Source organism: Saccopteryx bilineata, chromosome 6 (assembly GCF_036850765.1).
Source record: "Saccopteryx bilineata isolate mSacBil1 chromosome 6, mSacBil1_pri_phased_curated, whole genome shotgun sequence".
Taxonomy (NCBI): Eukaryota; Metazoa; Chordata; class Mammalia; order Chiroptera; family Emballonuridae; genus Saccopteryx; species Saccopteryx bilineata.
The window spans coordinates 73,284,334-73,298,885 of record NC_089495.1 but is presented as its reverse complement, the minus strand read 5'-3'; the positions used below and the strand labels follow the sequence as shown (position 1 = coordinate 73,298,885).

At 34.5% G+C, this 14,552-nt stretch overlaps 1 protein-coding gene across 16 annotated transcripts in view; it reads right to left on the bottom strand.

Annotated features, from left to right (window-relative positions):
• Positions 1–14,552, bottom strand: part of MYCBP2 (MYC binding protein 2) — a 333,902-nt gene that overhangs the window by 244,910 nt on the left and 74,440 nt on the right. For all 16 annotated transcript variants that reach the window (XM_066236389.1, XM_066236395.1, XM_066236388.1 and 13 more), the window contains exons 6-12: positions 10,948–11,190; positions 10,651–10,722; positions 8,433–8,529; positions 4,478–4,551; positions 4,200–4,338; positions 2,390–2,466; positions 1,018–1,222 (exon numbers count right to left, since the gene is read on the bottom strand). In XM_066236389.1, coding sequence (XP_066092486.1) covers positions 1,018–1,222; positions 2,390–2,466; positions 4,200–4,338; positions 4,478–4,551; positions 8,433–8,529; positions 10,651–10,722; positions 10,948–11,190 — 907 coding nt within the window. The remainder of the gene's footprint in view (positions 1–1,017; positions 1,223–2,389; positions 2,467–4,199; positions 4,339–4,477; positions 4,552–8,432; positions 8,530–10,650; positions 10,723–10,947; positions 11,191–14,552) is intronic.

Sequence of the window (14,552 nt, the reverse complement as noted above, 5' to 3'; positions counted from 1 at the left end):
GAATAAATTAAATGTGAATGAATCAAGCAACCTCAACTTTTAAAAACTGAATCCCAAAAATGAGCAAAGTATGGGAAATATTAATATTCTGTTCCATTATTCAATCCCAGTTTTGCATGCCTTTCAGAAAAACATACTGTTGTGCTGGGTAAAATTCTGGGATTTAAAATACCATTATATTTTTTCATATGATATAATCCACATACATATATACAACAACTATGTTATCTGGTGCTCTGAATGCTAGAAGAAAACACCGGCTATGCTAAAGTTTCTGAAATATGGTAATATACTTCATAATTATTATTTTTTTAATAACTTTATTTTTAATTGGGCGACATTAATAAATCAGGATACATATATTCAAAGATAACAACTCCAGGTTATCTTGTCGTTCACTTAACTTCATAATTATTTGAAGGGATTTCTTTTGGTAACTTATTAACATAAGATTTCTACATTAGATGCTGATTTCAAAACTAAACCTTGTAACATGCTACCCCACTGTGCTATAATATATAAAGTAAATGAGAAGTTAGAAAAAGAGAAACATGACACTTTGAGGAAGACTGAACAGAAATATAGAAAATAACAGATCAACAAAATTGTTTTTCACAGCTAAGGAATTCCTTTCATTTTAGAGAAATAACATCAAGCTGACAATACTATACAAGGTTACATAAAGTTTACTTCATTCTCAGATATATGTTACTCCCAAAATTTTGGTTTACTAAAATATGATAATATCTCAAAATAAATAAGTTTTTTAAAATACCAACTGACAAAAACAGATAAATAGCCACATAAACATAAAGCATATTATAATTCATAAATATGAACTCTAGAATGTAATCTGTATAGTTCTTTAATAAACAGTATACCACCGCAATTAACTGAATATGCCCCAATGTAAAATCCTCTAGTAATTTGATGAGGTTAGTACTGTTGAAATTGATATGCCTTGTTAATATATTCTATATTGTTTTTACTAAATATCCAGTTGACCAGTTAACTTACTTGACTCTCCATCTTCTCCTTTACTAGCAGATCCTGTAAAGAATATGCTTCCATCTTCTGCAACTAAAAGGGCATGAGAACCATCGTGTCCAACGGAGAAGTGCACAATCTTTGGAGATTTTGTAATTGGTAGCTCAACCCATTTTCCTGCTGAAGGACCACCTTGTTTGATTCCAAGACTCTGGTATTTGCCAGTGTAATATATCTTATATAATAATAATTTTAAAAAGAATAGAAAAGAAAAAATAAATTAAGAAATTACAGTGCCTTTTGGAGGAGTGCACAAAGTTTTACATGTGAAGAAAAAAAAACTTCTATATTTTATTGAAAAACAAAAATAATAAAAACCCAAACTTTTTAAAATAGAATTTGACTTCCATGAACTAAGGAGAAAAACAAGCATGTTTTCCCAAAAAGACAGTTCATAATAGTTTTATTTATCTATTCAGATGTTATCTTTTATAAGTGTCCTAAATATATACGAAAAAAATATGCTGGTCCTGGCCTGTGGTTCAGTGAATAGAGCGCTGAACCAGCATATGGATGTCCTGGGTTTGATTCCTGGTCAGGGCACACAGAGAATTGACCATCTGCTTCTCTCTCCTTCTCTCTCCCCCTTCCCTCCCTCTTTCCCTCCTGCAGTCAGTAACTCAACTGGTTCAAGAGTGGCCCTGGGTGCTAAAAATAGCTCACTGCTTGAACTCAGCCCCAGGCAGGTTGCTAGGTCAATCCTAGTTGGGGTGCATATGGGAGGAAGTCTGCCTCACTATCTTCCCCCTTCTCACCTTAAAAAAAAATGTTTTATACTCAGCCCCGGCTGGTTGGCTCAGTGGTAGAGTGTTGGCCCAGAGTGTGGAAGTCCCAGTTCGATTCCTGGTCAGGGCACATAGAAGCGCCCATCTGCTTCTCCACCCTTCCCACCCTCCTTCCTCTCTGTCTCTCTCTTCCCCTCCTGCAGTCAAGGCTCCATTGGAGCAAAGATGGCCCGGGCGCTGAGAACAGCTCCATTGTCTCCACCTGAGGCGCCAGAATGGCTTCAGCCTCAAAGGAGCAATGTCCAGATGGAAAGAGCATCAGCCCCTGGCAGGCATGCTGGGTAGATCCCAGTTGGGCACACGCAGGAGTCTGTCTGACTGCCTCCCTGCTTCTAATTTTGGAAAAATACAAAAAAAAAAGTTTTATATTCTTTAATGTCAATTTTCTTTAATATTAAGCATGAATAAAATTTTCCACATAAAAAATGAAATAATTTAAATCAAAAATTTAAATAGGATTGCTTAAACATGTGAACTATGTAAACTAAACAACTGATTGTATCAATTCTCTCTTAAAGCAAAGAATGTTAATTTTTAATCCTAAAAGGATGATTTACCTTTCCATTTGCTGTTTTCATTAGTGCAAACTCTCGTCCTGCACCAAGAATTGCTGACTCCTCATCGAATCCTGTACCTATAATACAGTAAGATCAATAAATTCTATTATTTTAATACAAATAATTCCAAGCATAACTTGCAGTATTTTGAGTGATTAAAAAGTCAATTCAATTAATATCACTAAAAAACAAGTATGACAAAATGTCATATACATTGTTTTTATTTTATTTATTAATTTTAGAAAGGAGAGAGAGAGAGAGAGAGAGAGAGAGAGAGAGAGAGAGAAGGGGAGAGGAGCAGGAAGCATCAACTCCCATATGTGCCTTGACTAGGCAAGCCCAGGGTTTCGAACCGGCAACCTCAGCATTTCCAGGTCGACGCTTTATCCACTGCGCCACCACAGGTCAGGCTACATACTTAAATTTTTTTAAAATATTAACAATAAGTACACTACTCCAAGGAAAGATAATATTATCATAAATTTCTTAGTTTGTTCCAAACTAGTGCTAGATAAACTTTTTCAATATTAAAAAAAAAGTTTTTCAAAGTAATGCGAGCTATAGCCCTTGAATTAATAAATAAATAGCACATTTTTAGTAAGCATCTATTAGGTTTCAGGCATTATAGAATGCATGAACCTTATCCTATCTGAACCTTACAACTATTGGGTCAAGTTCACAAATAATAAGGTTTGATGAGGTCAGTCGAGACCCAGAGTCATTTGAGTTTGAACAATGCCTTGCAACTATCTGAATTACGGTATTTTAGATTCTCCATTTTATGCTTTTCTCCACAAAACACTTCATGAACCTGACTCCATAAGTGTGTATTTATACACGCAGACCCTTAGGCACATTTTCAAATTGTCAACTATAAGTATATAATTATATATGGAACATTTTATTATTTTGTCCAATTATACAAATTACTAAATAGCTGATGGGTTTGTTAAATTTAAAAACTAATATCAATTTAATATATTCTATAAAAGAATTACAAAACACTACATAATTAAATAAAATATGCAAAGTAAATCATTAAAGTCAAATTTATTAAATATAATGAGACAGTCAAAAGAGGTGGGTCTTGCAAAGAATCCTGTAAGTTAAAAAATGACACTCGTACACCTTCAGTAGCACGGCAAACCAGAACTGAGACGACCATGGGAACCTGTGGTCCTAATGACTACTATGACACTGCAAGAACAAGTATAGTAAATCTGAGAAATGCTCTGTTTGTCTGTATGTCTGCATCCAAATGAATGATTATTAATCAGCTTGTTAGGCCTATTTTCACAATCTATGGGATCATTCAATTGGTTTTCCTGAAAATATGTTCAAACCAAAATTAAATGTTTCAATGAGATAACTATGTTTATCACTGTAGTAACATTTGACAACAGAAGTTTTCAAACTTTAAATAACTGAATACAGATAGAGCATATAACCTAATGATGTCCAGAAGTAGTGTCTAATTCTTATCAAATGTAAGTTTATTTTCTTTTACTTTACTCAAAATGAAAATGAAAGATTAGTCACTTCCTTAAAATGCATTCATATATCATACTCTGTTTAAAAGGCGAAAGATTTATACAATCTGAAGAGAAACCAGAGCATCATCACACTCTGTTTAAAGGCCATTTATTTCCTAGTTACTTATACATATTAATCCTTAAGTGTGCTTTAAAGTAATAGACAGTAAAACAGCTCCTAATATGTGTTACGCTGCTGAAAACATAATGTCAGTTTTCATAAGAATAAAGAATCTGAAAATTAAAATATGAGATAAAGGCTTTTTTGAACCTCTTACTTATAATATGCAAGTCCTTTTCCAAATCAAATAGCGAGATACCACAGGCATGTAAGCACTTTCTGGCCAGTTTAAGTTGTAATTCTTGTTGTAGTACAGGTTCAGTGCTTGTGGCAAATATTCTGACCACAAAGCCATCCTAAAACAAATAAAACATACACAGTATTATGTTGCATGAATTGGTCTTTTAAAGCTCTACATTCCATCAAACAAAAACCAAGTAATTAAGAAGAAAGAGATTCCATTTACATCAGTTACTACTGATTCAGAGTACTTACATCTCTTGAAGCAGCTATCTGATTAATATATTCTCCATCAGTAAATAAGATATTTTGACCTTCAGTGTGGCAATCTATCAAAAGGGGAAAAAAAGTAATTCTATTACAATATAAATAAACACTTCACAAAATGACTTTTCTCCTTTGTTGAAGTCAGAATGAGAGTTCTCCACGCAATTAGGATAAACTTAAATTCAAAGGGAGACTGCTTTTTAAATAAGAACTACAAATTAGCAGAGACTAAATAATTCAACTAATAATATTTATTATATTTTGTGTTTACATTTATATGTCTTCCATAATCAAGGAACTCAGAACCCACCTAATTTCAAAATGAATTAGTACTCAAGTCTGATCATAAGCATGCATCACGATGAACAAACTATGTTGGTTATGATAATTTCGATACAATCACATGCAGATGTAGGCAACACTCTTCCTCAGACATACATCCCAGTCATTAGTATAACAGAAAAATAAAGACAGACCTAAAGCTTCTGTATTTGAGTCTATGGCGTTCAACTACAGATATCCCTTGCTTTATAAAACAGAACTGGTTTTACAGTTTCCGCTTAGAAGTTTAATGCTTATTCCGAGCATTTCTAGCAGTTAGCATGATATACTTTTTTTATACGTTCATTCTTCATAGCACAGACAAGTCTATACTTATGTATATATTTTTTTGTCTGAAAGTATTCATATATTCTGGCTGGAATACCATATTTTATCAATATGTTTGTATCTGTGGAACAGTGCATTATATACTTTGATCAAAATAATACACAAGTGCAATTATAACAAGGGATACCAGTATTACAGAAGGACCACTGGGACATGTGTTAGTGATTGCTACTAAATAACATAAAACTAATGCAAAACCAACACCTAAGTATAAACTGTATCCTTTTTGGAAAATAAATGTTCAGCAAGCAAGTAAAGAAGCACACACAATTCCCAAAATAACTGCAGAGAACTAGGATGAATCTCTCCATTAATTACAATACCAAAAATATTTCGTTTCTATTTGCACCTGAATCAATAAAACATAAAATTCTGTTTTGGAATGCAGTAATGAAACCCACCCAAAGAGGATGGATTACTCTATATCTTTGCCCAGGAGCTTCATACTAGCATACTTCCTTATTATAAATATGCAAAACACAGGCAGACCCTTACCAAATAGAGAATTCAGTGATCACAAACTGGAAATAGAAACTGGGAGACAAGGCCCACTGGTAGCCCAAGAGACTTGGTAATCAAAGATAGGAGAAACCGAAAGAAAGAGTTCCTAGTCCACTGTACAGAATACAAAGAGGCGCAAGAAAGATGCTTCTCAAGCTCTAAGCAGTAAGATTTTAAACTAAAAAGCAAAGAAGAAAAACTCATTATAATTCAGATAAACGCAGGGGTGAGGAGTGAAGTGGCGCAAGAAGAATAGCAAAAACCCTCATGATCTGAGGCAGCCTGTCACCAGACATGGAGAATAAATGACATACGAATACAATATAAGAGCTATGCTAACATATAAAGGCTAAAATGACAATAGGAAAAAGTACATTTTAAGTTCATCAGTGCTAGGTTGAAAATAACTTATTTATAAACTAGACTAGAAGACGAGTTCGATCATGAAGCTCAAGGAATTAGCAGATTTATGTCACTTTTAAACATGGCATTCACTCTGCTTGTTCTTCATTGGCAGAGGTGGCCCTAGCTAGGGGGAAAAAAGTGCTATTGAAGAAATTGCAGTCCAGGTCAAAGACACAGAAAAATGACAAAAGGCTTCTTCAGGCTTGAGGGAAGTCTTCCTGCTGTGTGGTTTCAAAAAGATTTTCTCTTTATTCTTTCGATATCCATCATGTAACAAGACAGCATCTTCAGGAAAATATCAAGCAGTATCTGCCAGTTTGGAAGACACACAACATGGGACTATCCTTCCAAAGTTTACTTCATTCTTCACAGTGAATATGGTATATATTTATGAAACAGACACACTTGTATTGCTAAAAGTTGCACTTTACATGTTAAATAATGCAGAGGGATTTAAGCTGAAAACAGTAACAAGTCATTCTTTATGACGGTGGAATAAAGACAAGAGCTGAAGGTAGACCATTTGTAAATGGTCTTCTTAGTCATTATCTCTATTAAATGATGAGTGTTTCTCAGAAGTAAATTGTTTATATTAGTATCCACCTGTAGGGCAAAGGTTAAGACTTTTCTTTCAGGACACTATCCTAAAATGACTTGCACAAAGACAAGTGAGAGGGATGTCCATTATAGTGTATTTTATATTGCAAAAAAAAACAGGAAGAAACTTCTATTCCAATATTTTAATAAATGAAATGTTTTTTAACATTAAAATGATAATATGAAAGACTATTTAGTGGCCTGCAAATATATTCAGAATAATGATTAAAAAGGATAGGTTAAAAAAGCAATATGTAGCATAAGATCAATTTTTTACAAGTATGTACACATATACATAGGAAAAAGACAGGAAGGACATTCAGCAATGTTATAGTGTTTATACATGGGAAGTTACAATTAATTTGATTTTTTGTTTATATGATACTTATACAATAAATACAGGGCGGAACAGAAGTAGGTTTGCAGTTGTTTGAAAGAAAGTAATACAATAATTAACAAGTAGTAATACAAGAATAAGCTCTGTTTTGTCGACTCACAACAGCAAACCTACTTTTGCCACACCCTATATAATTCCTTTTAATGTATGTATATATGTAGGATACATATTATTATTTTAAAGTTTTTGTTACTACTATTGTTATTATTCATACCAGAGTCATGGCCCATTTAACAAATTTGTGATAAGAAAAACAAAGTCTGTACACAAATCTGAAAACAGATAGTTATAAAATTGCTTCAGTAAGTCATCAGTTTTCCAAAGTAGTTTTATTTGTGAAACACACATAAAATGTAGTATTTACCTTAATATAGTGTCATCTACACTAATTTGGATATATGTATATATAGCAATGCTCAAATAAATGTTTGATGAAGTTATAAAAATTAACAAGCAGGCTTCCTCCTCAATGTGATCTTCAGAAGTAGTCCCCTTTTATTTTTAGATGATCAAATATACAGAAGTAATGCTGTCACTTACCATAAAATTATTGATAGATACATTAAGCATTCAAGATTTTAATATAAACAAACTCCTTTAAAATGAATTAAAGGTATAAGCAAATTCAAAGATCTTCTAATTGAGAATGTATTACACAACTGCTCAGTATTTCACAAAATTTAACAGCTACTGCCTCAGAATTTAGACAGCATGGTGATTTGGGTGATACACCAGTAAAACCTCAAAAGTAAAGCAATGTGAACTGTGTCCAAAATACCTTATCAGAGTATTATTAAAAGTATATATGATGAAATTCTTAAAAATTCATGGCCTGCCCTGAAATCTTTTCTCTGAAAACCATTTATTATGGAAGAAAACCCAAGCAACAACATAACATCGCCCCCCTAATTCAGCAGCTGAAATAGTTCTGGTGGGGTAAGTGTTGGGCATCATGCTGAAATAGGCAAGAATTTAAAATTAAATATTAACGCTGGTCAGAGATCCAGTTTGTTTTAGCATCTTCCAAAGGCACAAAGGTTGCTGGTTTGAATCCCACTCAGGGCACATATAGGAACAGCCCAATGTTCCTGTCTCTGTCTCTGTCTCTCTCCCCCTTCCTCTTTCACTAAAATAAATTTAAAAAATTAAAAAGAAATAAATTAAATATTAAAACACTTTATTCTTGGTATTTGTTTTCCTCAGATGCATTAACTTTGTATCGACTATAAAGTGTCTTAAATGTCATGAATTTTTAACCTATTTGAAAGCAAGCACTATTCCTTGTTAATCATTCTTTATATGTCCTAAATGGCTAACATGTACATCTCTTAAAATCAACTGTGAAAAAAACAAGTGAGGTGTTCACTAGCATACCTGGTAACATTACGGTACCATCTTGTTCCAGTGTCTCAGGGCTTATTCTTATGGCTGTCATGCTGTGGTTATTCACATCTCTATACAATAAATAACCCTGAAAACAACAAAGACATTTTACTATATTACATGTTAAAATACCTTTTCATTACCAACTTAGCAGACAAAGTAGTAATGCAGCTCTGTATTATAGTTTTTCTGAGGTTCAACAAGACTTCACTATTGATGTCTAAAGCAGATTAAAGGTTAAAAAATAAGAACATGGGTAAACTTTAATATAGGGAAAAACTGCACACCACTGGGTATCAATTATCCTGTTATATTCTCAGATACATATATTAGACACTCTGCACTGGACACCACATTTTGTTCAAAATTATTATATTGCTTGCTAAGTAAACAATAGACATGTACTCTGTTCCTTTAACAAATATTTTAAGGAAAAATAACTGAAATATTTAGGTTAATATTTAAAAACAGAATAGTAGGCCCTGGCCGATTGGCTCAGTAATAAGAGTGTCGACCCAGTGTGTGGAAGTCCCAAGTTCAATACCTGGCCAGGAAAAACAGGTGAAGCACCCAGCTGCTTCTCCACCCTTCCCCCTCTCCTTTCTCTATATTTCTCTCTTCCCCTCCTACAACCAAAACTCTATTGGAGCAAACTTGGCCCGGTCGCTGAGGATGGCTCCATGGCCTCCACCTCAGGTGCTAGAATGGCTCCAGCTGCAGCGGAGTAACGCCCCAAATGGGCAAAGCATCACACCCTATTGGCATGCCAAGTGGATTCGGGTCGGGCACATGCGGGAATCTCTCTCTCTGCCTCCTGGCTTCTCATTTCAGAAAAATTAAAAAATAAAATAAAATAAATAAATAAAAAGAGTAGTAGTTTTTAGATAAATTGATATGCTACTGAACATATTTTTGTAATAATTATTTTCCATAGCATTATTTCTTAGATAAAATATACTAGTGGCAAATAAAAATCTGATGAGACATTTTAAATCAGGTTAAGTTTTCAGAGATAATTATTGAGAAACTGACATTTAAAAATTTAACTTCAAATTCCCCCAATAAATGATATAGCAGAATTATTTTTCATATAACAGTAATTTAATTTTTAATATACTTTAAAATATTTTTTACTATTTGCTGCTGACAACAAACAGTGAGCTGTGCAAAGGACATTTTCATTCTAGGTCCTTTCCCAAGGGAACTTGGCTTCACCTCTCAGGTAGGAATAGTATAGAAATAAGCACTTCTGGCCTCTTTATATATCGTTTATTTGCTTCTCTCCATAGGAGGAGAAGTAATGTATCTGAGGTGGACACGCATTTGGCCATGTTAATCAGGTGATAAGATAGCAGCATTAAGAAAGCAACTCGGGCTCTTTTCTCATTTTGGTGATACTTTGCATGATCCTCCATCCAGTCAACTATCCACTGGAAAGTCCACACACTGTTCCCTGAGGTACTGGTCTAGATGTAGAATAAAAAGTTTCTGGAAGGAACTCTAATTTGGCCTCAGGTCACAGCTACATTCCCAATTCAGATTTGTTAATCATAAAGACAGTCATTGATTCTTATCTAGAGGCTCACTTACACAAGAAGCGCAACACAACACATTTTTACTCCCATTTTACAGCTACATCAGAGACTCAAGTTAACCAAGTTGTCCAAAGTCACATAGCTAGTAAGAAGCAGGGCCAGAACTAAAATTACGTATCTTATGAATTCTAAGCCAATGTTCTTTCCACTACACTATGCCACTGTTACAGATATATTATTAAAATATACCATATCTGTTTAAAATAGACAGCTGTCAGAGGGAAGGGGGGAGAATGGATGAAATCAAAGAAGGTGAAGAGATTAGCCAAATTATATATACATAACACATAGATACAGCCAACAGGGTAGCAAGTCCCAGAGAGAAAGGGTGGATGGAAGTGGGGAGATGGGGACAAAAGGGGTGAAATGAGAACAAAAAGAGACTGCATGGGACATGGAGGGGCACAATGTGGAGGGTTGAGGGTGTTACATTGAGTGGTACACTTGAAACTATGTCAACACAATACATTAAAAATTAAAATTAAAAAAATTAAATTATATTAAAAATATATATATATATACCATTTCTATTTAAGTAAAAGTAATATACAAGTACAAACCACATGTTTTAAAAAAATAAGAAAAAAATCTGTTTACTGTAGATATTCCCCTACCTGAGCATACCCTAACCAAGACTTTTTTTCTTTTCTGTTCCTGATGCGAGATGTAGAATTATATATATGGCCCTGTAAAATAACAAAAGTTAGTCTATTAACAGTTTCATCATTAATAACCAATAAAAAATATAGATAAATGAAATTTAATGCATTTGTTTCCGTAATGACTTCCAAAGAAATACTATTAAATCAAAATTAGATGATACTCTGAAAATAAAGCTAGAAACAAACAGAACACTTATCAGTATAGATATAACTTCTATAATGATTAAGAAATGTAGGAAATCATATTACCCTAACTGTTCCACTGTATCCAGAGCCTATTTTGTATAATCCATCTTTGCATAACAGATAAAGAAAAAATCCATCATTCTGAAGTAGACATTGATCATCTTCATCAACAGATATTTCTTTTAATGGCCACCTGTGCATTAAGGCTGCTTTCTTAATGCCATTGCTAAACCAGTCCTGAATTTGAATTTTTCCCACCAACACTGCCTGTACACTTCTCTGCAGTGAATTTAGTATTGTTGGCACCTATTAAAAAAAGAAGAAAAAAGATACATTGTTAAATGTCCTAAACATAAAACATACTTTTAATCATCATCATTTATTTAAAAATTAATTATTATAATTGCATCAATAGAATAAAATATCTAGAAATAAATTTAACTAAAGAGGTGAAAGACCTGTAATCTGAAAACTGTAAGATACTGATGAAGGAAATTGAAGACAACACAACAAATGGAAAGATCTACTATGCTCATGGATTAGAAGAATTAATTATTGTTAAAATGTTCACACTATCCAGATAATTTCTATTGCTGTCTACTATGAAAGATGCTGCTGCTCCTCCCTTCCCAAATCCTCAAAATTGGGCTATATAATAATTTCTAGTTAAACCAGTATTGGGAGGTCATTTTATTATGACTGTGTAATCATTGTTCAGAACCAAGCCAAATTATATAACATATATTTCTCTTCTTTTATAATTTTCCTTTTTGAGTTAACAATTGCCCCATTATTGCATATGCTAAGTTTTCTCTATAACCATCTTTAAGTGTTCCTCATATGCCTCTCAATAGAATCAAACATTATTTTTAGACTATTTTTTCTAGACTATCTAGCATGTTGGAAAGCATCATTACCTTTCCTCCAATATAACTGATGGTTGAGCTAGGTATAGTAAACATCATTTTCCCTCAGGACTTTAAAGTCACTGTTCTGTTATTTTTTTTATGCCGGTGTTGCTTTTGAGAAGTCAAATACCATTCTGCTTGATTTTGGTACATAACTTGTCTTTGGCTCTCTGCAAATTTTACCATCTCTTTATTACCAGTGTTCTAATTTGCAAAGTTATACCTTGGTGTGAGCCTTTTGTCATTCATTGTGTTGGGTACTCAGCACATAGTCTGTCAATATGAAAATACGTATCTTTAGGGTACAAGAATTTTCCTTGTAAAATTTCTTAGGTAATTTCTTTCTCTCTGCTTGAATACCTTTTAGATACTGAATTTCCTAGGTGGATCTTCTAATTTTATTTTATGTCACCTCTCTCTTTCTCTTCCCTCTTCTATCCTTCCCTCTGTTGTCGTTCCTGCCCCCTCCCTTCTTTCTCTCCACATCTCTCTCTCTCATTTTTTTATTTTCTGGGGACCTCTTCAAGCTGATCTTCTAACCCGTCTACTGATTTTTTTTATTGTTTCTATCTTCTTTCCAATTTACAAGAATGCTTTCTTGTTCTCTGAGCTTTTCAAAAAATAGAAAACTGCCCTGGCCAGATAGCTCTGTTTGCTGGAGCATCATTCTGATAAGCAAAGGTTGAGGGTTCGATCCTTGGACAGGGCACATACAAGAACTGGTTGATGTTTCTGTCTCTTTCCCTTCTTCTCTAAAATCGTTAAATAAAAATTTTAAAAGAATAGACAACAGCTCAATGGAAGCAATTTTCTTCTTACCCCTTTTCAAAATATTTATTAGTTTTCTTAGAGTTCTTCTCGTCTCTATACTCTTTTCATCTAGTTTATTCTTATTATCAATTACTTATTATCTATTTAATATTATTGTTATCGATTTTCGGGATCTCTCTCTTTTCATGTTAACCCAGTAATAGATGGCTATACATCTATTTTTAAGAGTAAGCTACTAAAAAAATTAATAATAATAAGCAGCCTGGTGTGAGTGGTAAAGTCTGACAGATAGTGACCTCACCTCAGAATGATCATATGAACTTTAGCAGTATCACTGGAGGATTCCCCAACCCCACAAAGGTCTGCATATGTGGGTCTTTTTCACTCTTTGTGCAAAGTAGAATCTGCCACTCCTAGAAGCTACAATAAGCCTCAATGCCAGGGTTCTGGAAACTTAGTGAGAAATTTCATCAGCAATAAAAGATTTTCATTTAATTTCCATTTTCAACCTGGTCCCTCAATTCCAGTCTCAAACATGCCAGGTTTCCCCTGGCCTCTCTGGCTCAATTTCTTTAGACGGCAAACCTATGTCTTAGGGCCTAAGACTTATGGGTATGGGTGAATGAAGGACAGCCTCCTGGTTTGGGATGGGTAGAAGAAGGGCTCTGGGTTTCTCTACCTTTTATCTTACAGATTTCCTATCAATTTTTAACCATTTCCCTCGCCAACACTTTCTAGGCATCTATTATTTCCAGTTCTGAATCCTATCTTGAGTTGTAGGTGAATCTACATACTTGCTATGGGCAGGAACCTCTTGAGGAACTTAGGTTTAAGCTTTCTTTAATTTCTATCTTCTAAAAATGTGTCCCGGCCCTGGCCGGTTGGCTCAGCGGTAGAGCGTCGGCCTAGCGTGCGGAGGACCCGGGTTCGATTCCGGCCAGGGCACACAGGAGAAGCGCCCATTTGCTTCTCCACCCCTCCGCCGCGCTTTCCCTCTCTGTCTCTCTCTTCCCCTCCCGCAGCCAAGGCTCCGTTGGAGCAAAGATGGCCTGGGCGCTGGGGATGGCTCTGTGGCCTCTGCCCCAGGCGCTAGAGTGGCTCTGGTCGCAACATGGCGACGCCCAGGATGGGCAGAGCATCGCCCCCTGGTGGGCAGAGCGTCGCCCCTGGTGGGCGTGCCGGGTGGATCCCGGTCGGGCGCATGCGGGAGTCTGTCTGGCTGTCTCTACCTGTTTCCAGCTTCAGAAAAATGAAAAAAAAAAAAAAAAAAAAAAATGTGTCCCATTCTTAAAGGTTTATACTTTTTAAAAACTTCTTTTATTATCATCTTAGTGCAGACTGGGGAGAAAGCAGAATTAACATGTTTCTTCAACATGGCTACTTCTCTCATATTTTCCAACAGGGTACTAAAGTTTTAAGGATACTTGGTGCTACAATAAGTTTCAGATATTCCCCTTTTCCTTTCCTATTGATTTTCTCTCCCCAATAATGTGGCAGGGCCTAAAGAATTTATCCGATAAACTGTACTTCCTTAATCTGAGGGTTCTATAACATTCACCAATTCTGGAAAATCAGCCATTATTTCAATTATTGCCTTTCCACAAATCCATTATTGCCTTATTGGAACTGAGACTGTATTGACACATTTGACTTTCTCATTCTTTATCCATGTTTCCTTTATCTTGTATAGTTTCTCTCTTTGTCTTTCTGTGCTGTGCTCTGAATAACTTCTTCCCTATATTTCCGTTCACTATTTCTATATTCAATTATATTATCCACTGGTTAACTCATCCTTTAAGTTTCTAGTTGTAATTATTTGGTTTTCAATTTCCAGGAGTACAATTTAGTTTTTTTTCTAATCTGCCTGACTACTTTCTAATTTCTTATTCCTTAAGCATACTTTTGATACTTTTATTATTTTAACCATATTAAATAAATAAGCACATATTATATATCAAATATTTTTAATACATAAAGAGGAGTTGGCAG